This window comes from Macrobrachium rosenbergii, chromosome 23 (assembly GCF_040412425.1).
Source record: "Macrobrachium rosenbergii isolate ZJJX-2024 chromosome 23, ASM4041242v1, whole genome shotgun sequence".
NCBI classification, from domain to species: domain Eukaryota; kingdom Metazoa; phylum Arthropoda; class Malacostraca; order Decapoda; family Palaemonidae; genus Macrobrachium; species Macrobrachium rosenbergii.
The window spans coordinates 31,617,856-31,644,994 of NC_089763.1; the positions used below are offsets into that span (position 1 = coordinate 31,617,856).

At 35.9% G+C, this 27,139-nt stretch overlaps 2 protein-coding genes across 3 annotated transcripts; one reads left to right on the forward strand and one right to left on the reverse strand.

Annotated features, from left to right (window-relative positions):
- The first annotated feature begins 1,073 nt into the window (after positions 1-1,073).
- Coq8 (ubiquinone biosynthesis protein COQ8, mitochondrial) lies at positions 1,074-27,139 on the forward strand. 2 transcript variants are annotated; one of them, XM_067125526.1, is made up of 11 exons: positions 1,074-1,186; positions 15,135-15,339; positions 16,515-16,617; positions 17,291-20,103; positions 21,752-21,977; positions 22,161-22,285; positions 22,729-22,951; positions 23,999-24,159; positions 24,516-24,698; positions 24,896-25,048; positions 26,384-27,139. In XM_067125526.1, exons 2-11 carry the CDS (start codon positions 15,139-15,141, stop codon positions 26,690-26,692), a joined length of 4,497 nt encoding a protein of 1,498 aa, XP_066981627.1. In that variant the 5' UTR covers positions 1,074-1,186; positions 15,135-15,138; the 3' UTR covers positions 26,693-27,139. The 2 variants fall into 2 exon arrangements, with proteins under 2 accessions (XP_066981627.1, XP_066981628.1); XM_067125527.1 differs by lacking the exon at positions 1,074-1,186 and adding an exon at positions 1,280-1,413.
- Positions 3,559-7,626, reverse strand: LOC136851440 (uncharacterized). The gene is made up of 5 exons (XM_067125525.1): positions 7,170-7,626; positions 6,694-6,901; positions 6,198-6,390; positions 4,761-4,924; positions 3,559-4,407 (listed from the first exon to the last, which is right to left on the reverse strand). The coding sequence occupies exons 1-5, from the start codon at positions 7,493-7,495 to the stop codon at positions 4,111-4,113; spliced, it is 1,188 nt and encodes a 395-aa protein (XP_066981626.1). The 5' UTR covers positions 7,496-7,626; the 3' UTR covers positions 3,559-4,110.

The following is a 27,139-nucleotide window of genomic DNA, read 5'->3' on the forward strand; positions in this document are numbered from 1 at the left end:
ATATATCGCCTTTAAACATTATGCCGAAACGTTATGGATTTCTCTGATGAGCGTAGATCACGTAATTCTTGAAACTCTTTCATGTTCCCCCTACCTCTGTACAATGACTACTTTGCGTCATTGTGTTTAATTTCTCTCTTCAGTGATCATATTCCTTATCCAACTGCAAGTGACCAACATGAGGTAATTTCATTAGCTATAAACATTTCTGTTGCTGAGTACATTCAGAAGCTTGCCCAATCCTGTTGATACAATCTGAAGAATTATAACAAATCTAGAAAACACGCAAGTGTGAATGTCTTTTACTGTAATCCAAGAGCAAACTATGCGTTTTATTCTCCCAAGATGCTAAAACAAGACAAACCACAAAAATTGAAAACAAGGAAGACTTGGCCATATATTCACAAAAATATTTGTAACTCGAAAGCACACCCGACAATGTATGCAAAGGTTTTTCATTCCTTAATTCAGTTCAACTTTTTCCTCTTTCGTTCTTTTCTGCAGAATAATTACTCTTTCCTTTCTTCATAAAATTGTTACATACGAACGTTTTTCCATTCTTTCCACGTCTTGCAAAACAAATATCAAACTTCATAAGTATTTTCAATATCATATTTGTTGGTTAATCAGTCCTAAATTTGTAAAGGACTTTCATTATGCAATAAATTTATCATTTGCTTATTCAACAACAAAAGGGTAAATAAGCAACATGAAGAAAATACTTTATGACACCACAATACTAAAGTTGTAAAGTACCTCCATTGTCATACATTATTATGCAATAAATTTATCATTTGCTTATTTAGTAACCAAAGGGTAAATAAGTAACAAGAAGAAAATACTTTATGGCACCAAAATCCTAAAGTTGTAAAGGACCTCCATTGTCATCCATCATTATACTGTACAATGAATTTATCATTTGCTTATTCAATAAGCAAAGAGTAAATAAGTAACACGAAGAAAATACTCTATGGCACCAGATTGCATTTGATATAGCATTGGACTGATCATATTAGGATATAAAACCACTTTTAAGAAATCCAATTGCATCCTGAACATAAACAAACTCATGGCTCACTTCATCTATTGGAATTACCTCACAGACCCCCTGAATACAAAAGCACACGACGAGGTTAATAATTTTTTTGTCAGGAGCCGTAAGGAACATATCAGAATCCTCCACAAGGTAAGTAGCTACCAAAAGATCTGTAATGGTTTAGTATTTATTAATAAAGGTTGATTATGAAGTGACGGCAGGCCGGTCACCCATTTTAAGTGTTAAGTGTCTCGATCAGCTGATTATGTAAGTGACCTTACAGCTGATCGTTAGGCCTGTAGGTACCGGACTTCCGACGTAGATCTTTGGCAAGTAAGGGAAAATCAGGCCTGCTCGAAGGGAACATCTTCTTTAAAGTAGGTTAGATGTAGTTTTTCTTACTCTAATGTAATCTAAACTGGGGAAATAATCAGGCGAAAAGGCAGCCTGACCAGTCTGACCGCCAGCTACTTGGTGTGAAATAGTCGAGGTTTTGGCTGTTTTGGGTTGGGCAGTTTTGAGATTTTGTCCTTGCTTGGTTGTTCTTTAGGGGCATCATATCTAAGGGTAGGGTTAAATTAACTTTTTTTTTTATTACATATAGCCTATGAGGCCCAGGCTTAGCCTAATCCCATAGATTATTCTTGAATCTAATGTAGGCTAGTAGGATGAGCCTTTGGATAATGCCATGTGCCGTAATTTCGTTCTAGTGATGTTGACTGTGTATTTTTCTCACTTTTTATTGGTATATGCATTTCTGATCATTACTGTATGTGCAAATGTAAGTACTGTCAGGCCTACTTTTGATTTCCCAGCTCCTTGTAATATCTTACATTCATGGGAGACTCTATGGGAAACTGGGATTTCTAGAGGAAAGGTCTGAAATATTTAACTACAAGAAAATAGACAGAAAGTACATGGTTTGTGTCCAAATTCATAAGGCCAATTACAGGGATGCATCATACCCATACCGGTAATTTTAAGCCGTAGTTCCGTGGTGAGCTCAGCTATGGTAATTGACGTTTTCTTATGTTACTTTACTTGCTTAACAAGAATTTAAAGAAATATTTTGTCGGCCGGCTGTAACTAAACTGTAATTGGCCTTTGAAGACTACACTACCAACGGGGTAGATCTAAGCCGGCATTCCGCGGTGCGCCCCTCTCCATAGCTAATACGGCAAAATTGTAATCATTAAACACCCCCAGGGTATGTTAGGTTGATATTTTTAGGGGTGTTTACTGGTTACAGTTTTGCCATATTAGCTATGGAGGAAGGTGGGGCTTGTCCTGGAATGCCGGCTTAGATCTACCTTTTCAGTAGTGTAGTCTTATAAGGTCAATTACAGTTTAGTTACAGCCAGCTGACAAAATATTACTTTAAATTCTTGTAAAGCAAGTAAAATAACATAGGAAAGCGTCAATTGCCATAGTCGAGCTCACCACGGAACTACGGCTTAGAATTACCCCCATACCTTCTGTAACGTGATCTGGAAAATCATAATTGCCGTCTGGAAGTGAAAATATTATCTCCCTATGTTTTAATGTGTGCTTTGAGCATTTCTACCTTACCTAATCTAGGCTCTGTAAATTAAAATGGTCCTTACTTGGATGGGAGGCTTTGTCCCTCATTGGATCTCTCACCTTACCTAACCTAGGGCATTGTAAATTAACTCAACTACACATTACCTAATCTAACGAAGGACACTAGGTTCTTACCTGGTCGAGGGGAGAGAAGTATACCTTAGTTTAACCAGACCACTGAGCTGATTAACAGCTCTCCTAGGGCTGGCCCAAAGGATTAGATTTATTTTACATGGCTAAGAACCATTTGGTTACGTAGCAATGGGACCTACAGCTTATTGTGGAATCCGAACCACATTATGACGAGTAATGAATTTCTGTCATTAGAAATAAATTCCTCTAATTCTTCATTGGCCGGTCGGGGAATCAAATGCTGGGCCAGCAGCGTGCTAGCTGAGAACTATACCCACCCCTCCAATGAGGAACTAGGGAGAGGGGAGAGGGGGAAGGATTTACCTCTCCTGAACTTCCCGTGGTGCCCCCCCCCCTTCTTAATATAACCTAGGTTTCCAGGTCCTTAATTATTTAGTGCATAGTCTTTTTAAAAATATTCAATAATCCTTGCTGTAGTGAGAATCATAACTTGCAGAAGTATTATGGGGATGGTAGAATACGTCCTTGTATTTCACTCTTGTATTTTCTCTCACCCGAAAACCCCACTTTCCAACAATGATTCCCCATAGTTGTAGGACATAGGGGTTCCAGTATCTTTAAGCTAGAATCTTACTGAAATGAATATTGGAAGATTTCAAATCACATTAATAAATAAAAATTCAAGTTGGCCAAATATCCTGGGAACAAGAGTAATATGTCTGCATCAAAGGGACCATGACTAAGACCTCTGTTGGAATGAAAAACATTACAGAACTGCACTTAATTGTAATTTGCTCAGTGAACATGAGGGTCTGTAATCTTTATAGATATTAATTTGTTTTGGTCGCTGCAGTCATTCCATCTAATTGATTTGATATCTGATAATTTAGATAATTATTTGTACAAGACTGGTCTTTACATTATTTATAATAAGTAATAAATCCACAGCTATATCAATAAATTGTATTGGTATAAAAAATAAAAATTTTTAACGTAAACACTGAGGAGAAATACTGTTCAGGTGTTTGAAAGTCTTTGTTTTCAACTTTTAACTTTGACATTATAATGCAATTTATTGATATAATTGTGGGTTTTTAATTTACAGCAATTTCATCACAACATTGTGAATTATTTAGCTTCACATATAATGTAAGGGGTTACCTGAGATTATACCTGTTATGTGGCATTAAATTAGGTTCTTTTGTCAGGTCTTTGAGTATTATTTGTGCATCATAGTCAGCTCTTACTTCTGTGCGTACATCAAGAGTAATTGTATGTTGCACATACTGGTGCCATTTCTTTAATAGGGCCTATTATTTCAGTACATAGAAGACAGGCCCTTAGAAGGCAGTGTTTTCTATACACAGAAAGAAATGAAAAAATTCTTATTTTGTTGAACTTCAGCAGTATAATTCATCTATTCTTAAAAGTTTATTACAAATACCATTTAGTAGCATATTAAGATTTTTCTCGACTGCAATAAATCCTGGATGAAGGGGATTTCCACAGTCCCAGAGCTTATCATAGGATTGTTGATTTGTTATTCTACACTGGTGAAAGTAATGGTCTGCAATTGGTATGTTGCTATCCCAGATTACCACATTAGACTTAGTGAAGGTTGACGTGATGATGTGGTTGTAGAGTTCAATGTTTTCATTTGAATAGATTCCTTTGTACTTAGGGAATATATCTGTTTCCTGCAAAAGATAAAAGGACCTTATTTTTCATAAAAAGGGCAAACAATGAAGTCATTATTATTATTATTATTATTATTATTATTATTATTATTATTAGTCATGTGGAACAAACCAGTTTCTTAAAGACTATGCTAGATAAGAGTACGTGCATTGAGAAAAATTAAAATAAAATTTAATTCTTTTTACATTTGTATATATCGTGAAATTCTGGATCCTTTATCTTAAATTATTTAATCAAACACTGACTTTAACTTAATTTGTTTTGCATTATTGAAATTTCAATGGACAGCATGTGAATAAAAGTATTTTAGTACCGAACTAATTGTTTACTTTGGTGTGATCAATATGTTTACCTGTATAGGGTCGAGTAATTGAATGATGGTGTCCGTAGAATCTGCTATGTTTATTATTTGTGGATATAATTTTTCCATGTGCTTCTGGAAACTTTCAGCTGCAGATTGTAGTCCACTTGTTTGGTATATGTGAGTTGATTGTTTCATCCAGTGCAGTCCACTCCCTTCAAAGAAGAATGTAAAATTTCAGTTCACCATAAGAAATGAACTTTGATTCATTAGCTATTTTATTTTGTTGAGATAAGCTAATATCGTTGATTTTTTTGTACATATACCACTAGAAAAAGGAGTCATTTCTGAACAGATAAAATTCATGAGGGGAAGATAATATGTAAAGTGATTAATTTATTATACCAGAGAGTGAATTTTGCACATCAGGAATAATAAAAGACCAGTAGGCTGTGTTATTGCAAAATGGGATTATTGCTAAAAAAAATATTGTTTGAAAACATCAAGAAAGCACCAAACTTTTTCACTCATGTAGACATAGCAGGTTTTCATATATGGTACTGTATGGTGGTAAGCTCATAAATAACCAGTTTTGCTGATTTCCTCAAGTTTCATAATATTCTGGACAGTCTTGGTTCTTATTTCTTATTCATCATCCCAAGGGCCATTTTAACCTCTTTAGCTATTCTTATCTCTATAGGTTCATCTGCTATGACAATATCCTTCTGTTCATGTCCATTTTTTCATTCAGAAGATTTACAAAACACTGCCTCCATCATTCCAGTATTTCTTTATTTTCAACCTTAATTTATATACAGTATTGCATACACAGTACTTTGCCTCTTTTACATATTTTATCTTTTGACTTCGGGCCTTTTGTCGTATAAATTTATATTCTCCATCAGGAGTTGATTCTCTTCCTGTACTGGAATGCCCTGCCTGGAAATATTGGAGGATTTGAGGATTTTGAGTTACATTTTGATTCAGTTTATAGGGTTGCATGACAGTAATCATTAACCTAAGGATTAGATGATCAGACTGTCTCTTAGTAGGTGAATTGATATAATGTGGCTGGGAAGAACAGGAATGAGATTTCTTATACTGTATCCTTGAAAATGTAGCTCTACCTGTTGAACAGTTTGTGATGCCACCAAATTTGGAAAAGCCTTCATTCACACAATGCATTTCAACGATAACATGACAGCTATAATAACAAAAGGTGGACATACTTTTGATTTTGGAACTTAGATGATGATGCAAATAATGTAGATGAATGAAATGATAATGATCTGAAAGTATTTAACAGTGTATTTTTGACGGAGGACTTTGGCCCTTGAAGTTTTCAGAAATGAGGACTTATATTAACTTTCAGTTTGATAATAACAGATTATCAAGATGCAAACTTTTACTTAGTGACAAAGTTTCAAAAGGTGTGACTAGGGTACTGCATAATAAGTACTGAAGTAGAATATGGTATGATGAACTTACCTATTAATAAAACAGAAGGTCTGTCACTTTCATTTGATTTCCAGTACTCCAGCAATTTTGGTAGTCTCTGCAATGTAGGGTCCCAGTAGAATTTGAGGCTCACAAAATGGTCTATATCACTCACTTCAATGTCTTCATGTAGTTTGCCAATACGTAGAGTTTCAGTTAATTCATGAGAGCTCCTCCATTTCCCCTGAAATGCAATTATTTTTTATACTCTTTATTTGGTATGTTAAAATTTTTTTATCATGTTTTAGAAATTTGTTCTGCTGCTATGTTAAATCTTAGGGTGATGTTTTATTACAATGTTGTCATTTCGTAAGTTGCCATTTTTATCATTACTCTTGTGAATATCAAGGTTGTGCAGTTTTTATACATTTCTGATCATGATTTGGAATTTTTGTAAGGCTCAACTTAGATGTAAGAACTTAAGATATTTTTGATCGATACAACACTATTGATTCTGTCATCTGAGACATGCAGGAGGTAAACTTACCAGTGTTGATGGTTTCTTGTATTTTAACCTGGGCCCACCTAGTAGAGAAACAAGTGCACTGAAGATTTGCCGCACCCTGGAGTCTCCTATGATTACCCACATAATTCTGTTTTGTAAATCTGAACCACTGGTGCCTTCCAGAATTTGATTGGTAGTATTGTTTGCCTCCATAGCATTAGCAGGAGAGAATTCCTTCCCTGGAAAATCTCTGTAGGGGATTTGATTGATGAAAGATAAATGAATCTGAGTATTTTATGGCCTATAGCAACAAATGAAAGAAGTTTGTTTTGTTTTATTGTATTACAGTGTGTTAAGTACAGCATTCAGTATGAGCTAATAAGTAATATTAATTTGTATTTGTTAAGCTATTAAAGGGTTGTTGTCTAGAACCACTTAACTGTATTCCAACTGGGTAAATCCATTGTTTTAAAGAAGCGTAAAGCTAACTTACTTCTTTCTAGCACACTTTCATTTACCTTGTGATGTGTTCCATTTCACGGAGCTTGGTACTGCATCTGAAGAAATCTTTCTTTGAGTAGTTATACGTTTGACAACACGTGTTTACAGGGAACTTAGTTGGATCTTGTGATTCTTTGTAACATGATCGTGCGAGGACAGGAGGAGTTGTGGAGTATCCTTGCAAGATTAGCGCTGCTTGAAAGATTATAAATGTGAAGCCCATTGTCAGTCCACACAGCTTTCCAGTTTCTTTGAAGACTCTGTGTTTGCTTTTCACAACCAGTATCCATTTGAAATTTTCATTGAAATTGGTCTGTATTATTTTTTTATTAGTTGAAAGCATGTTTGTACCTGTTTCACTTTATATGAAAGATTATCCATTGTTGTAGTAGTTTGAATCCAATACAGTACACTTCTAGTATTGCTGCTATATAAGGAAGAGACACCTAAATATGAACAGTTAAGAAACTATGTTATGATCTTCAAAATTTGGAAAAATTTTGTTGCTGTTTTCATAAGTACACCTTTCCTTATCAATGATACTAGATGGCTTGCATTGGTTGGACTAGATTTTAAAAGTGGTTTTGTGATTAGTATTTGTATTTTTTCTTTAGCTGTCATTTATTACTCTTATTAATTGACTACATTGAATTTTTTAGAGTACATTTGCACTGTATATCTTTATGCTACAGACAGACTTTTGTTAAATCTTTAGGTAATGCCAAGATTGAAAAACAAAAGCTGCATTCTACTTCCCTCTTAATATTATGTATGTATTATTTTCTATAGCAAGGAATACAAAATATACTCATAGTAATTTAGTTACATTTAAGCTATTCAATTCTATTTTGATTTTTGATGTTCTTAATTGTTTAGGAGAAAACAGAAGTTTGGAATTTTAAAAGTTTCCCAAAAAATTGTAGCCAAATGAAGTTGATGCCTCTAACTTAAGTTTTAATTGTGCTTCATAATTGTGCACTTGTTCGTGTGGAACAAACTAATATTTGTTAATTAAAAAATTCAACCGAATAGAATGCCCTTATTTGAACAAAGCAATCAGGAAAAGCGAATCCATTGAAAAGTCTGATAGCAGACAAAAATACATGGATAACTATACAGAACTTTCTCAAACTTGCTGGATTCATCTGTCATAATACTGTCAGGAAGACTCACAATTTTACCAAATATATCTTGAGAGATCTCTGGTACACAGCAGAATAAGGATGATCACTGTGGAAAGCAAGAGCAGAAACAGGTTCTAACTCAAAAGATGCAAACACTTTAAAGGTTCCTAGATGCTACTGGCATCCAGACAAAAGTGATTATTGGTGTTAGAAAAAAAATATGAATAATGTATTCATTTCATCATCCCTGTGGATACACCAGATTTGTGATTTTATTTGTAAATGGTGCAATGAAGGAAGGTTCGTAAGCATTCCACAATTCAGCCACACCCTACTGGCTACACATCTAGTAATATATTTCAGACCTCCTTTAAGGTTAACAGTAACTTCGGGAGGCAAACAAATGCAGCAGGAACTGCTTTAACAATATTGTATTATATCCCATTTACAAGGCCAACATTTATGTCATTGGTGAAGATTAAAATCAATAAGGTCTTAGAACACTACCCTGTAGAATGCCAGGAATTATGTATTTAGGCTCACAGAAAATAATCACTGAATGAAACCAAGAAGTTAACTTCCGATAGTTTTTTTTATACAGTTTTTGTTTCTTTTCATTGATTTTGTCATAGTATTCCGTAAATCTCTAAGCTGATGTACTCGCGAGATTTATTAGACATTTGAATGAAATGGTTATGTGGCGTTTCTGAAATACAGCTAACGATATGTATAACTTTTAACTTCTCCTCAATTAAATTACAAGGAATTCAACATTTCCGTTCACAGTTTATAATGAATTGTCATTTCTGAAGCATCTTTTCGTCCGTTCCACAGTCTAACGCGATCCTAATCTGAAGTAAATAATTTTGGAAATGGCTTGAAATAGCGCTTCAATAGGTCGCTACAGGAAAAGAGCATTCTGTGTATTAGTCTTAAATGAAGTATGGCTTCTCTTTGGTCAAGTCACCTATTCACGTCTTTTTTTTTTTTATTTTAGTCCTCGATCGCCTCCTATCCCTGCCTGTTCGAAATGTAGAAAGTAGGTAGATATCAGCTGCACGGAGTACAGGGAAAGACTGAGTTGAAAATTGGGTGCTGTAATATGGACCAGGAAGAATATCGTCTAAGCTGGAAGCGTTCTTTACGTTTGGTGCTGTCCCCGCTTGGTACAGCTTCCCTTGCCTAAGGCTTGACTGGGTTTTCGGTCGTGCTAAGAACATTCCGTTGTCGTTACCATGAAATCTTCATTTGCTAAACAATAATGCTGGTTTCAATCGCGGATGACTTGTTTATGCAGCCCGGCGTGGCCATAAAAAAGGTCGGCTAAATAGAAAATCGCAATCTTTCCTTGTAACTTTTACAGAACATTCCCAAGACTTGAAATTGCTCTCTCTCTCTCTCTCTCTCTCTCTCTCTCTCTCTCTCTCTCTCTCTCTCTCTCTCTCTCTCTCTCTCTCTCTCTCTCTCTCGTTGGCATCCATAACAATAAACATCCACAACAGTTAGGGAACTTTACCGTGCCACAGAATGTTCCAGTTGTCGTAAATAACTTGGGGAATATTCAGCGAAACTTATAGAATTGCGCCTCGATCACTTAAGGTGGTTTGCCTTTCCAAGAGTCGTTTCAAATTAATCTTTTTTTATTGTCATCTAATCGGAGATGCGAACTAATTCGAATTGCACGAAAAAAGTCATTTCTGGAGTTAGTATCTTTGTGATAAACGTACGATTATCACTACGCAATCGGAATTTCATCGTTAGGTAATCCGCCATTTTGGAGGAAATGCTCCAGTACTTTAAGGTGATAAATGAGAAAGTGTTTTTAGAAATAACAGCTGGTTTAGTTAATTAATGATACACAAGTGGGTTTAACTATCAGACTCATTTGTTTTAACATAATCATAGTATTAATGAAGTAAAATAGGATGTAATGCAACACGTAATAACAATGAATTTTTGCATACCTGAGCATACAGTGATAAAGTGTTAACGATTTTTAAAGTCGTACTCTCTCTCTCTCTCTTAGGAATTTGCATTATACAGTAAAAACAAACAAACGAAGCTTTGGCACTCTACTTGAAAGGACTTTGTAAAGTGCATTGTATGCATGGGCCTATATATTGGTCATAGCCTTGTTTATCATTATAGATCAGAAAAATGGGGGTGGGAGGACAGGTGTTTAAAGATGTTTTGTAAAACCACGGAGTTCAGGAAAATGTAGAGAATGAGACGGACCCAGTCATGATATGAGGCCTGAATAAAGACAATGTCAAAATGCAACACAGCCAAAAATCGTTTAATTGCATAAGAACGTCGTTATACACTTATATTTGCATGTGGCGTCCACGTTTCAAATGTTTGCCAACTCTAGTTATTTCTGCCTCGAACACAAGGGTAAAATTCCAACTCTACCGTATGGTTCTTAGCGCCTATACACACGGTTTGGACGCAAACCAGCACGCACTGTTATTTTTGTGTTTTACGCTCGCAATTCTTTTATTTTTCATTTCAAATTCTTGAAAGCAATGGCAGAAAGTGGTAGAGTTAATGTTGGTAAAGCAAAATCCATCTCTCTCTGCAGCTAAGCCCCGCCCACTGCACGCCAGTGATTGGCTAGCTCTCGAAATGGGAATGACGTCACATAGCTCCGTGCATGAATGATGACGGGGAGGTCTGCAATTGATATCTCTGATAGAAAGATATTTTATGTTATATGATATCATTATGAGGATCTTGGATCATTCTGTCTGTGCATCTTTTTTTTATCATGCACATCCTATATACACAAGCATCTTGCTTTTGTTTTAATTCTTGTTGGCCTACATAAGCCATCCAGCATTCAAATGTTAATAGCATTGTGAGATTAGGCCTACACATCAAACACTCATATTTTTAGGCAATGACAGGCCATAGGCCTACACATCAAACTTATGTTTTGAGGCAATGACAAGGCATAGGCCTACACATCAGTTCCATATTTAAAATAGTTGTTGAGGCATCTGTTTGAAATAGAGCTTTAAATTGCATATCAAACTCATATATTATATACTATACATATGTGAACAGGCCATAGGCCACACATCAATCATGGGCTGTCTTAGCCGATAGCGCACACACCCCAATCATGGGCTGTCTCAGCCTTACACAAATATCGAACTGTTCTCAATGAATTATATTGAAAATATATTATCCACAAAAGGGATTTGAAATTATATTACTGTGGTGAGTAATATAGTAGTAGCATAAATGAAAATTAAGGCTATGGTAGGAAGGCATCATAAAATAAATAGCGAAATAAGAAAAAAAATTAAATGTTAAAAAGTTATGTGTAAGATGATCCAAACCAGTCTGTGAGTAGCCCATAAATCATTTGATTTTGGGAACATTCTTGTAGGTTACCCTGTTGGACAAAAGTATACACGAGTCAGTAATTTTTTTTCTCCCTCTCTCACTCACTTTGTTAGGACTCTCTTTGTTTCTAGCGAACATTAGACTGACTATGTTCAATAAAGATCTCGATTACTTTTAATTAAAACAAATGACTAAATTTCAATTAACAATAGTAGGCAGATAATTCTTTACAATAGTAATTTATGAATAGGTCTATGTTTATACTGCAGTGTTAACCCTATGAAAAAATTTTTCGAAGACACTACAAGCACCATAACAGCAGCAACAAAAACAAGAATAGCCATAACAAAAACCACAATAAAATGGCTGAATATAAGATAGGCCTGTAATCCAAATTTTATAAGCTGCATAAATCGACAAGACTTAAGACATTATATAGGTGTGCGTCATTTTTTATGATCCTGTTATTTTGAAAGGTCCTTCACCTCATGGTACTAGTGGGTGAAGTGAATCTCTATCACCTACTGTTTCAGAAATAAGTCGAAAAAGAGAACAATGTAGAATCGTGGGCTATTAATGTTGAGAAGAAAAAGAGAGCTTAGGCCAAGAATATATAACTATAAAAACAAAGAAATTGGTACCAGCCAGGAAATGGGCAATCCTGTAAAGACAGGTGTTTTGAAAAATTGGGAATGGAAAAAACCAAAGACATTTTTGAATCATATTGGAGCATCGGGGATTAAGATAGACAAAATAATTATTTAAATTCATGTTTCTCTCTAAGGCCCCATAAGAGGAAGTCCACAAAGAAAGAAATAAGTAACAAGCCAGCAAAAATTGTGTACAGTGTAACACACTCTGGTGTTGTTTATGAAGTGTGTTGGATAGGTTTTATGAACATCCATGGCATTAAAGAATGCAAATTGTCATGGATTTTAAATAAATGGAAAAAAGCTGAGGCAGAAACTGGGATTGTGGAAACCGATAAAAGTGGCGAGCTTGGGCCTGCTAATAAATTAAAGGGACAAGTTGTACAGCATAAGTATGCACATGATTATATAAAGTTATTGCCTGTGGTCTCCAGCCATTAGTAATCACTCGGGCAAAGGCTCCTTTGAGGCAGTATTTGCCTTATGTTGGGTCTGTTTATTTGGACAGGAGTGGATGTACCAGAATAATAATGAACAGTCGGTAATGGAACCAATGTTTCAGACAATCTTCACAAAATTTTATATTGAATTTGCCCCACCAATATCTGAGGAGGTTTCAGTAAATGTGTACTGTTAAAAATAAAGGACTCAGCACAGGCAGCAGGTGACATGGATAAAGTTGTCGAGGTAATTGAAGAGATGAGGAATCATAAGGAAGAAGCAAAGAAAGGACTACAGCTTCTTAAAGAACCCCATGGCCCAGATGTTCATTGCATTGCCATTGATCTCGAGCAACAGCAACTGTACCCAAAGATGCCTGTTCATAGGGCATATTATGCGACTAAGCTGTGGCTGTTAAACTTGTGTGTTTGACATTACTAAACACAAGGACCACATGTTCCTGTAGGATGAAACGGTTGCAAAAACGGGTCCAAACGAAGTCGGTACCTGCATGCTTCGTTGGCTACAAATAGTAAGAGAGGAAGAAGGAGAAGACAGCATTAAGCACCTGTGAATTTTTGCAGATAATTGTGTTGAACAAAATAAAAATATCTTCAACGTTTTCTTAATGTTGCAACAAATTAAAAAAATCTACTTACAAGGGTGGAACTCACTGACCTCGTAAGTGGGCATTCCTTCATCCCCTGTGACCATGCCTTTGGTCAGGCCTTTTATTGCAGTAAAGGGGCACATTTGTCAGAAATCCTTGCACAAACTAAATTTGTGAGCATGCTGACAGCACCATCTGTGATGCGGATGTTATCAGGACTCAGTAGCCATTATCCTCTATTCTGCTTGCCCTGATGTTGACAAACTGGAATGCTGGTCAAATTGCACTGTGTAGAAAAAAAGACATTACTGCTAGTCACTGAAAATGAGCGTTAACCATATTTTGTTTATTACATAAAATTATGGTGAGGATTAATTACCGGGAAATTGTGAGTGAATGCATAAATACCAAATTTATATATTCAGCACCAAATTGGCAGTAAAAATAATTATTATTATAAACAATTACTGTATTATGAAAATATGATGGGCAGCAGATTGATCTCCACCCTCTCCTAACAATTGATTTGTGCAGGATGCCGTTTTCTTCCTGTTACCCTTTCAAACCTTTTACCATTTCCGTTTCAGCGCTGAATGACCTGTTAGGTCCTAGGTCTCTTTGGCCAAATCCTATATTCAGCCTCAGTTCTGTTGTTCATTACAGGTAGAATGGAGAAGGACCGAAAATTGCAATGGCTACATTATAAAAAATTCTTCCTAAATTTTTCTCACCTTCAGTTATATGATTCTTTTTCATCTTGTGATGGATCCATGTGATGTGTCTGATATTTATAATTTATATAATTCAATTACAAAACATTGAGCTATAAGAAATATGATTATTATAAGAACAATTGTGTGTGTAAAACATGGCACAACTGAAAAATAAGTGAAGCCTAATTTGAGAATGTTTGACAAAAAGTGACAAAGGTGTAAGGTGGTGTCTTGTGTAAATGCAAAAAATCCAAATCTTTGACATAAATGAAAGAACATTCAGTTATATGATTCTCTTCTTTTTTGGGCAAAGTAAAGATCTGTACTGTCTTGTGATGGATGCATGTGATGTGTCTGATATTTATATGATAGCCTAATGGTGAACAGTTACAAAATTTATTTCAAATCTATAAAATTCATTTAATTATTAAAATGTGGTTTGGATTGTTGAGTAAGCATAATGTAGGTCCTGTTGAATTAAGTGTAACCAATTGGTTCTTACATAAGATGTCTTTGTAAATGCAAAGGAGAAAGTCCAGTGGACAGTGGTCTGGTAAAAAGAAGCATTCACTTAACTCTCTCTCTCTCTCTCATAATGGTTCTCTTTTTCATTGTCTTTTTTTTTTTTTCTCTCTCTCAGAAATCTTGAAGAACAAGAAGAAATATTTTTCATTTGTTTTATGATGAGTTTCTATTCCATTCTTGGGTGAGATCTGTGAGATGGGAGGCTGGAATTGAGGGGAAATTTATGAAGACATAAGCACAGGAAAGATGAGGTGAGTGGTGGAATTTCACAGAGGAGCCTTGACATTACACAGTTTTGGAGGCAATGATGTTTATCTCGTTCTTATTTATTTAATAATCCCTGTAGGGGTGCAGCATTCTTATGTCTTTCATTTCTTTAACCTCTGTTCTTAGTCTCTTTCTTCCATCTGGCTTTCCACCCTCTCTAACAGTTGTTTAATGCGAGGTTTTTCAGCCTTTCAACCCTTCAGCATTGAATGACCTCATAGGTCCCAGCTCCTGGCCTTTGGCCTAAAGTCTGTACTCTATTCTTATTTATTAGGTAACAATACATTTCCTTTTGGTACAGAAAAATGGCTCGACCGCCTTGGAGCAACGACCTCTTTGGGTTTTTTCGAGGGCTATCACGGATTGGGTCAGCTGCTGCGGAAATCCGGACAGAGGAAGTAAGCAAGGCATGGGCCACTTCATCGCTTCGACCAATGGTTGCAAAAGGGGCTAGCAGTCTTCAGGAGACTATCACAAAAGCCTTGCAAGATCCCCAAATGTTACAGGTACGTGTGTGTTGTTAGTGTATTTCATCATTAAAATATACATATTGGATCTATAGATATCCCAAATATTTATTCCTTAGTTAATTTTGCTCAAATCTTAACAAGATCTGAAAATGTTGTAAATACCATACTACACAAGAGTGAAGTTTTTGTTTATTTATTTTAATTTTGAAAAATTAACAGTAATTAACCAGTTTAAAAGATTCTGTATGAGTATAAAAGGTTTTGACAGTGATTTTTTGTGATATAGCAAAGTCAGTAAGATTATCACAAGCAAAGGTCTTTCTTAGGAAACTTTAGATCAACTTTGACAACATTGAGATTAGCATATCCTTTTAAAGTAAACACAGTTTTCAGTGAGGCTTCTTTTGCACAACCATACTCTGAGTAACAGTTGGGGCTCTGACAAATGATATCTTACTTTGCAGATTTTTATGGTACTATTCATGTTATGATATTCATTTGAGTGTCATTTTAAATCAAAATACTTGTACTTTATTGTGGTGCAGTCTTAAAAAGCAAAGCAATAAAATAGGTCATGTACTTTATTGTATTACAGTTATAAAAAGCAAACAATAAAACAGGTCAAAATGGTGATAATATTATGAGATTAAAATTGCCAAAAACGGACATTGTAACTGACTTAGTAATTGGATTTGTTGGGTTTCAGCACGTCATAACTGTACCAGTGTTAGGTCCATCTTTCTTTGAACAGGTGGTGAATGAGAAAAAAATCTGTGTGGAAGGCATCTAAAAATATTGTTTCAGAGGAGCAAAAATTTTTGCAGGGGTAACCAAATAATACAGATCCTTGTCCAGTCAATGACAGACAAATGAAAAAGGTTTGGTGTAGTCAGGGAGTAGTCTGAGATACCCAAAAGCTGTGTGGCCATGATTTCTTAGTGAAGAGGCACTGGGTCCTACCCAGTGAGATTAACAGGCCTTTTGCTACTCCTCTGGGTGGCCACTATCAGGTCTGAGATGACAGTGACAAAAAATAATGGCCATTAAATACTAAGACCATCTTTTTGCTGTGGGAATCATTGCATTAACCTGTATGGTAGTTATTTGATGGCACCATTTGGGTAATGTATATTGAATTATAAAGAATCATCAGAAAAATTTTAACGCTTTTCATTTTATTTATGTTATTTATGACTGACATTTGATTTCAGGCAAATGTATCGAAAACCACAACTGAGACTTTGTCCCGTATATCTCTTGTGGCAGAGGGTATCAAAGCGTACAGAACACAGACGCTACCTATTTCTCAAACAAGTAAGGTTTTATTTTACAAACTCTGTTGTCGGTCATTACTTCATTTTTGTAATACTATCATTTTATCATTTCTGTTTGTTTAAATTTTGTAACTTTTTTAAGGTTATGTCTGTTGTCATCATCAGTACCATCATTCATTGGTTTTTCATTGGGTACTTTGATGTGGTTAGGCACCTGATGATTTATCCTCAGTCTCTTTCATATCTTGTGCATTTTCTGCATGAATCCTCATTTGCATCAAATTTTCATCTCTGTCCCTGTTGTTGGTGTCCTGCCACTTCCATATCACCTCCCTTTCTCATGACTGTATGGAAATAATCTTGTTACTGTCCAGCTTTGTGAGGTTATGTTAAATAAAATGTTAAATTATTGTTTGCTTTTAAAATTTTTTAGAATTAATGAGACTAATTTCTAAAACTTTTAACTCCATAATTTTTGAGTTTATAGTGTTGGGAATGTCTTGAAAAATTTAATGATTCAGAAATTTCCTATCGTAATGACCTATCAAAAGAGAAATTACTTACGTGGAGATGTTGTAAAGTTACTCATGATCTTGGTGAATAAATGTTAACTATTTAGACAGAGTAAAATGTTTGTTGTGCAACATTTAAGTGATGATATCAAGTAAATTTAACTGCTCAGTACTGATATCAATGGGATTCTATGTTTCCAGATTTCTCTGAAGGTGCACAAGAAGTTTATGATCCTTTATATGACCCCAATATCCAAGAACTAAGCATTGAAGATATAATGTTGCATGAAGCTATGAGTGGTCATGAAGACCATGCAGTTTCACCTGGAGGTGAGCCAGGTGTAGAAATTCTTGCTGGGATTGGGGAGATTACGGATGCAGCTGCTACTAATATTGGACAGGTGAAAAGCACAGTATCCACAAGACTTGAAGGCTTTGAGCCACTTCTTGACGCTTCACAGTACAGAGAAAGTGAAATTACAGAAGAGCATGTGCAGGCACTGCAAAATAAGATTCAAGAAATGGAAGGGGCTGCTTTTGGATACAATAATGTGGGATCATTCAAGGATGTAGGAAGTACAGAACTCGTTGACGAGATAGTGGATGATGGCGCAGGAAGAGTTGACTCGGTTGAATTGGCATCAAGTAATGCATTAACTCCAGAAGTTGTAGATGAAGGATCTAATATTGAAGAGTTAAGTATCGAAGATGTTATGATGCAGGAGGCGATGAGCTGTCATGAAAATCTTACAGTACCAACAAATAATGTGACAGAATCAAGACATTTAGATGCAGAGATTGAAAACGAGGCTAATAAGAGAATTGAACAGTTTGATCAGCTTATTGAAGGTTTACAGTTTGAAGAACGGGAAATCACACCAGAGCATCTGCAAGCAGTTAGTGAAAAATTAGCTGAAATACAAAATGTTTCCTTTGGCCATGATTTGAGAATATTTAGCGAGGCTGAAAGAGAATCAACTCTTGGAGAATCAGGCAGTGCCCAAGGAGAAGCCGATCTGTCGCCACCAAGCACAAATGCAGAAGCTGTTCACAAAGGTTCAGAGGAAGTCATTACAAATGCTGTTAGTGAAAAAGAAAATATTCAAGAGTTAAGTATTGAAGATGTCATGATGCAGGAAGCATTGAGCAGTCAAGAAAATCTTACAGTACCAACAAATAGTGTAACAGAATCGAAACATTTAGATGCTGAGGTTGAAGGTGAGGCTGATAAGAGAATTGAGCAGTTTGATCAGTTAATTGAAAGTTTACGGTTTGAAGAACGGGAAATCACACCAGAGCATCTGCAAGCAGTCAGTGAAAAATTAGCTGAAATACAAAATGCTTCCTTTGGCCATGATTTGAGAATATTTAGCGAGGCTGAAAAAAACCCAAATCATGTAGAATCAGGCAGTAGCCAAGAAATAGCTGATCAGCCACTATCAAGCTCAAGTGTAGAAAATGTTCACAAAGGTACAAAGGAAAACATCATAAATACAATTAGTGAAAAAGAAAATATAGCTTTAGAGTTAGATAATGCCATTAAGCAGTTTGCCAAATCTGTTGATAATAGCATGTCAGAGAAAACTGTCCAGGACTTTGATGTCGAGGTCCAGATAGAAAGACCGATGCAAGTACAATATGTTGATGCTAAAGTTGAACCACCAAACTCACACACTGATTTCCCCGGCCCAAAAACTCCTTTAAATGTTGTTGAAGCGTCACCTCTTCTTACTGGGGCAGGGCTAGCAGCAGTTGGTGCTTCGGGTGCAGCAACAGTAGCAGCAACAGCAAGTATCTCTGGAGTAGGTGCTGCAGCTGCAGTTGCAGGTGGTGTTATTGCTTCAGCCAAGTACTTAGAGAAAGAATCTACTTCCCAAGCAGATGAGTTGAAAGAAGATGAAGCTCGTGATCATGATACCTCAAAATCTGTGTCACATACCACAGCACCTGAAGAGGCACCAGTTTCTGTGGGCACAAAAACAGAAGAAGAAAGTCCTGATCATGTTTCAGTAACAGAATCAGAACATAAATTAGCTTCAGCACAAATGCCAGAGTCTCCTTTGGAAAGTATATCTGCGAAAGAAACTGCTGAAAGTACATTGTCATCAGCCCCAGAAATTATGTTCTCTGAAACTGTGAAACCTGGTAGTGCTGAAGTCAGTGAGCCTGATACTTCACATAGTCAGGCATCTGCAGAAATTTGTGATTCCGTTCCAGTTACTGAGTCAGTACATGATTTAGCTTCAGTGCAAGTGCCAGAATCACAAGTAGAAAGTATATCTGCTGTAGAAAAACCTGAAAATTTATCACAGGTAGATGCAGGTATTGCTTCAGATTCACAAGCAGTTACAGGTGCCATTCCTGAAGAAACAGTGGTTGTCAAAAGTCCTGAAGTTGGTTTGTCTGATACTTCACCTGTACAGGCATTAGACACTGCATCTGTTACTGAAACAGCATCAGAACAAATTTCTTCACCAGCTGATGCTGTTGTTACATCTTCATTGTCAGATTCCATTACCCAAACAGTAGGGGACCCTGAAATGAAGGTTAGCGCAGAGAAAGTTAAATCTGAGTCAAAGGAATCAGAATGTGTTGCTTCTGATACCGAGGCAAAATTTGACTCGGCAAGCATTGCTTCAGCAAACCTTACATCAGTTTCTACTGCAGATACAGAGAAAACAAAAGTAGACCATGAAATAAATATCCCTGGTAATGAAGAAAAGATAGTTCCTGGTGTTGCAGAGGTTGCAAGTGCCTCTGTGGCTGCTGCTGCCAGTGCAGCTGCAGCTCTAAGTATTTCAGCCACTACCCCTACACCTCCTGCTAGTACCTCTACTACTACTACTACTACTCCCACCACCACTGCTGCAACAGATTCTGTAACCCCTCCACCTACTAAGACATCCCCTAAATCAACTCCTGCTGAGCCTGAGAAAAAGTCAGTTCCTGCAGCTAAACCAAAGCCGAAGCTTCTGGGAAGGAAGCCACTAGCCAAGGATAAGCCAAAATCAACTGTAAGTTCTTTTATGTATACATTTTATTCTTCAAGAAGCCTGACAAATCACTGATGTTTGTACACAAAGCATTGTTTTACGTGTAGTTTTACTTTCATATTGAATTAGGAAACAACACTAAAGATAACATTTTCAAGTCTTGCACTGTGGAGCTGATTGGGTGACCACTGATTGGCAAATATCCTGTGGAAATTTACAGGTATATGGTTTTGTCCAGTAAAAATCTGTTAATACTTCTGGCTTTTGTCATTGAAGGGTTACCATTCTATTAAAGTTAAGGCCTCCATTGCAGAGGTGCTGAGTGATTTGCAGAGTTTTGGTGCTAGTTTTAGTTCTTTCATGAAATATTATTATGAAGACTTCTATATTGTAGGTTTTGTGTTCACGCAATGCATTTGGTCTCCAACTTTTAACGTTATTTTTTATGAACTATAATGAAAGGGTCATAGCTTGTGGTTATATATTCAGCTGTTACAGAATGGAGTATAAGAATCGTAGCTAAATTCATTATTTTGATTTTATTTTGATTTTTAGTTGTGTTGATTTTGTGGCACGGCAAGATTATTATCACCACATTTTTTAAAACTTTTATTATGGCTGTCTCCTTTTCTAGTATGATATTGGCTTATGATAGGTATATGAATGCATAAGATCACACAAAGAGTATTGATCAGAGCAAAATCTTTATGGATGACATGAACACTGGGTGTCTTGGAAAGGGAGTAGCATCCACTCAGCCAAGCTAGCTCTCTAATCACTGTATGTTTGCTGAATTCCTGATACATACTGTACTGGCTTTGGTGTTTTGGGTGGGGATACAGTATTTTTGATGCAACAGGTACAACACTGAATACAGTGTGTGATATGTATTATATTTCAAATATTTAATTTTTGTGCTCTAACATTATCTCCAACATGTCATTGCTTCCTACATAAGCTCATTAGCTATTTTGCACTGAAGTACATAGGCTAGCAACTCTTTCCAGAGACATCCACCAGTTTAAAGTAAATGTACCCAGTGGACAAGATGTTACCATTTTACATATAGTGTTGGATCAGTTTTGTCCATTAGGTATGTTTTGTAAATTGGGTAGATTTTGTCTATTTGGTAAATTTTGGTATACAGTATTGCAGTTCTCTGTAGGGACTGTTGCCTAGAAAAACTGATGAATGAAAACTTATGAGGTTTGGAAATATTTGCCAGATCAGGGGAATGAATGGATTTCAACTGTGTCCAATATATCAGCTAATACATTTGTGCTTTCTCTATGGTATGCTTTGTCTATCATTTTATAACCAAGTTCAGACTTTCAGATGGTGCTAGTGTGTGTTTTTAGTAGACAGAAGATATTTGTATGCAAAACTTAAAAAAAATTAAAACTGTTTTATGGAAAAGGAATTGTTCAGACAATTGATGTTTACTTCCCAAGCTACTGTGCAACACTAAAAGTCCAGTGTAGCTGAGGTATATACTATACTACTGTATGCTTAACCTTTAAAATGTTTAGACCTGAAATGATCTATACTATTTGTGTTAATGATACTGATTACCTTCAAATATGTAAGATGTGATTCAGTGCTGACACATATACTTTTGCAGTAGTTTCTTTGGGGGATGCAGGCATTTTATCAACTGTACATTTTCCAGCTGGCTGAAAATGCACAAGCACGCAAAGTACCTCACTCCCGCTTTGGACGTATGTTAACTTTTGGGGGTTTAGCAGCAGGACTCGGAGCTGGAACAATTGCTGAAATGACACGTAGGACATTGGGAGTGAATCAGGGCAAAGGCTCTGGGTCCCTTCTAGATGCATCACCGTTTTTGACTGAAGCAAATGCTAAGAGAATAGTGGACACTCTGTGCAAAGTGAGAGGTAAGTGTACATTTTAATTTAAAGGAAGAACATGAGTTACAGTACTTGAAGAACATGAGTTACAGCACTTATCGAAAGATTTTTCCTTAAAATTATTCTTACTTCATTGATTTTTAACATTTGTATTTGTTGTCTGATACTGGTTGTTTTGAGGAAATTGATATCATTCATGTATATTTTTAGGAGCTGCTTTGAAACTTGGGCAAATGTTGAGTATCCAAGACAGTGCATTAATCAATCCTCAAGTACAAAAGATTTTTGAACGAGTGCGACAGTCTGCTGACTTTATGCCTGCTTGGCAACTGGAGGTAGGTATTACAGTGCGTCCTCGACTTACGGTTGGGGATCTGTTCCAGTGCCATGTCATAAGTTGATTTCTGCCGTAAGTCGATTTTTCTCCGTTATTGGCGCTTGCGGCGCATATAACTATGGTGCTAATGGTGCTGTTGCATCAAGTTACAGCACTGTAAGCGCCATTATCTTGATGCCTACTGCAGTTAGCACCATCAACAGCGCTTACGGTGCCATAACTTGATGCAACATCACGGCGCTGTAAAACACTGTTAATGGCACTGAAAAAGTGTTTTAAGATCAAATTGCTGTAAGTTGGTGGCGCTGTAAGTTGAGGATGCACTTATAAAGTTGAATTTATGTGTTTGTGATGTTTGCAAGAAGTCTTGAATGATTATTATGGTGCTAGCTTGTGAAAGCTGTTCTTCTGTCTAAATGGTAATTCTTTTCAATTTAATAGAAAGCCATTCGTGAGGAGCTGGGAGATGAATGGAAATCAAAAGTTGCATACTTTGATGACAAGCCTTTTGCTGCAGCATCAATTGGCCAGGTACATTTGGTGAAGCTTCATGATGGTCGGTCAGCTGCTATGAAAATTCAATATCCAGGAGTTGCAGCAGGGATTGAAAGTGATATAAACAACCTTATTTCAACTCTGAAAGTTGCAAATATTATTCCTGAAGGTTAGTAGTTTGATTGTATTCCTTCAATTTGCTAATGTTGTTTTATGTTTGATAACAAACAGCAGTCATATGAACCCTCACTCAAAGTCTAGATGTCCCCCAGACTTGTGCTTTCTTGTCTTGTAGACCAAAAAAAAAAAAAGGATCTAAGAGAGGTCATTTGGACTTGCACACCATGGGTTCTTCAGTAGAAACCAACAACTCTCATAATTTGCATGTCTTTGGTAAAGTTAATACAATTTTGCAAAGTTTCCCCCAAATTTTTGCTTGGCAGTTTGAATCAGGTCTTCATTTGTCAGGTTTTGTTATTCATTAATAATTTTATGGTCAGCTGAATATGTTGCTTATAACCATCCATTCTATGTATCACTTTTCTTCGTAGCTCTTGGTTTAAAGATTGAAAAGTTGCTGATGAGTAGCAAAGGCAAGGAAAAGGTATTACAGTCACTCAGTGTCTTAGAGACCAAACATACACACAAATTATCAGTACCCAAGCCCTTATCTCAGTTCAGGTAAGACCAGATGACTCTGGAGGTTGACTTTTCCCCCACCTCCCCATCCATAGCTCAAAGTGACAGTTAGATCCGTTGCTTGTGAAAATCTGTCGTGTTCAGAACGAGACTCGAACTAGTAGCCAACATTGTGGCAAGTCACTGGCTATTTTGTAATTATAATCACGTACATCTGACGAGCAGCTTTGACAAAAGTAAAAAAATTTATAATCTGACTTTTTATGTTCATTTATGACTACATCTGACAGTAAGGGCTGCCCAGGTTAGAGGCAATGGTAATGCTATGCAGGACTAAGTTTGGTTTGTAGGGTTCTGGGATTATTTTTTTTAAAGGCTAAAATTTGGGATGATTTTTTAAAGTTCAAATTACATCTCATGCACCATTATAAACAAGATGTTTTTTGTTAGTTTATGAGTGATTTTTGGTAAATAATTTCATTGACCACTTGTCACTGAGAAAGATACTGTGTTTTAAAAACCAAAGCATGGTGGTGTAGATATAAAAAGAGAGCTCAGGATGCAAATGTATTTTCAGGGTTGTATGTGGATTCAGTGATTGAGGTCGCTAAGAGAGAATTAGGTTGGGAGTGCGACTATAAAAGAGAGGCATCGTGCACTGAGGAATACAGACAGTTAATCAGGCCATATCCAGAGTTTTATGTTCCAGAAATTGTACCTGAACTTTGCACAGCACAGGTAGGATTACACTATATTTTGCTGATGTTTGTTAGTTTTCTTTGTAATGGTGTTCACACATGGCCCCAAAAAATATAAGTTTAAGAAACATCTGGGAAGTTGCTATGTCAATCACAGTAGCAGTGTTTTGGGGGTTTCAGGATTTTATGCATTTGGTATACAGTATAAGAATACTGATTACCCATAGAGACTAGAGATAAACTACACTGAATATAGTGCAAGAATAATCTCTTGCAACCAGCCCAATGTGTTCCACTTTTATTCAGCAGTACTTGATGCTCTGCTTTATTAAATTTGACCCTTTGGATTTTTATGCAATATGGAATTAAGTTTGACTTTTGCTCCTGTTCTTTCAGATATTCACATCAGAATTGATTGAAGGTGTTCCTGTTGATAAGTGTATAGACATGGACCAAGACACAAGAAATTACATTGGTGAGAAAATAATTCGGTTGTGTCTTTTGGAACTCTTTAGGTTTGGTTTCATGCAAACTGATCCAAATTGGTCCAACTTTTTCTACAACGCTGATACTGAACAGGTAAGGAATTCTAATTTCTTGCTAAGGTAGAATTAGTCAGTTGATTAAAAGCCTGCTGTCACTTAACTCACTCCAGGCATGTGCAGTTATGAACTACAGTGTATCATGACAAATAAGTTTGTATTGGAAATGCTAGAGTTTATATTTATGGAAATAATGCATTACAGTATTATATAAATATTTTGAATATTTTGTAGCTTGCGCTGTTGGACTTTGGAGCTTGTCGCTCATATGACAAAAGTTTTGTCGATAAATATATACACATCATCCATGGAGCTGCTTCAAAAGACAGAGGGAAGATTTTGCAGTATTCTCAGGAACTTGGCTTCCTCACTGGACATGAAGCCAAGGTAGGTTATCTCTTATTACTTACATGTAAAGTTTTATGTAGGATACTTTTCATGGAATGGGAAAACCTCATTGCTGAAATTGAGGTATATACGTACTTTTAATATTTATTATACTCCCTAATATTCACTAGTTTGGTCTCTTTTACACAATTCTAAGTGCCAGTGCTATATATTTACATAATGAAGTAAGAGTGACATTTTACATTTTTAAAATGGTGTTTTCATGACTGGTCTCAGTTCTTCCATTTTCTTCTGCAAAATTGTGTATTGCATAATTCTGGGTTTTTGTTGTTAGAATCTTGTTCCAAGAAGTTAGTTTTAAAAATAGTTAATCACCACAGAACTATTGTTGTTCCTTAGATTTGCAAGGATAATAGAGAAGAGCTATGGTACAGGTTGGAAAATGAGTGTCTAGCCCTAATATCAAATAGGTATGTGCTTAAGGTCAAGGCAAAAAACTTTTGAATATGTGAAAAATGGCTTAATATATCCCCTGATAATGGACTAAATTGAAATTGCTTTAGGTGTGAGAGATAAAAATCCTGGAAAGTTGCAGGCATCCTAAAAGGTAAACAATAGTCTAGCTTTAGTAAACAGTATTAAGAGGCCATATAAATTATACCAAGTTTTCTGGCAGCATTAGTTGATAAATTTTATCAGTGCTTGTTAAAAATGTCATAGCTCTAATGCCTGAATTGAGCACAATTCCTAAGTTTTAGTTAAAGAAAAAAAAAAAATCTCAACCACCACTAACTTGTAAGGTTCAATATCATTATCCTGATTACATCACTTACTGATTCCTTTTAAATCTGTTAAAACCATCATCCATTTCATTTTGCATTTGGGGGAGCAAATACACTAAAGATTGGACAGTTAGCTCTGATAGTTTGCTTTTCATATTAATATAATTTTTAGCGATTTTCAAATTATCAAAATATTTTGTATCGCCAAATCTATGAATGTTTGCATCATGGTGACTTGCCACAAGTTCTTTTAGTTTAACTTGCAACAAGTATGTCAACACACAAAATTATTATCTGTAGTATAGTGTTTTAATCATTGGTGAGGATTTTGTATGTCTGGGGATGAAACAAACTAAAATTTTTATTAAATTTAAGTTTTTTCATAGATTTCAGTCATCTGCATAGTAATACTTTCAGTTGTGTCTCATATAGAACAAAATTTTAGACATTTTTCTCATAACTTGCATACCTGTATCACAGTTGGTAACCATTAACCATCATATGTTAACTTTTGTCACATTGTGTGTTATTCTTAATGTTTATAACAAATAGGTTATTGCAATGATGACTTTTTTAATATCTTCCTCAACAGGTCATGGTGGATGCACACATAGATGCAATTATGATATTAGGAGAAGCTTTCCAGGATGATGAGCCATTCCCCTTTGGGTCGCAAGACACCACACATAGGATCCAGCATCTTGTGCCTGTGATGCTGTCTCATCGTATGTGCGCGCCTCCTGAGGAGTCATATTCTCTGCACAGGAAAATGTCGGGAGTTTTTCTCCTTTGCGCAAAACTGAACGCTGTTGTTAACTGTAAGCCTTTGTTTGAAGAAGTATTTGAAGAATATAAGTTTGGAGGAACTTGGAAAGAATTTCATAAAACTTTAGGTATTTAAAGTAGTATTAGAGGTTTTATGAAAAGAATTTCACAAAATTTTAGGCACATAGAATGGTATTAGGGATTTCACTAATGGCTTATTTTGTTGACAGTGACACTAAATGCTTCAATGTAGCTGTAGAGTTTTTATCTCAAAATTTTTATTTTATTGTTTTAGAAATGTGGAACTCAGATTCGTGGCTGAATGTTGCTATTTACTGTAAATCACAACATAAGCAGCAATTTTTGTGCATTATGCAAACTAGACTGTATGCTAATTTAACATGATGATGATCATATGGTGAGCTATATCTGTCAAAATAGTGTGCTTATGAAAGTTTAGTACTTAATGACTAGGGCTTAAAATGATTTTCAGCTTTATATGTTGATTTTGTACAAGGTGTCTGTTACAAATTGTAGACCTCCCGACATGAATTTGTATTAATTGTTGGTGATTACTTATTTG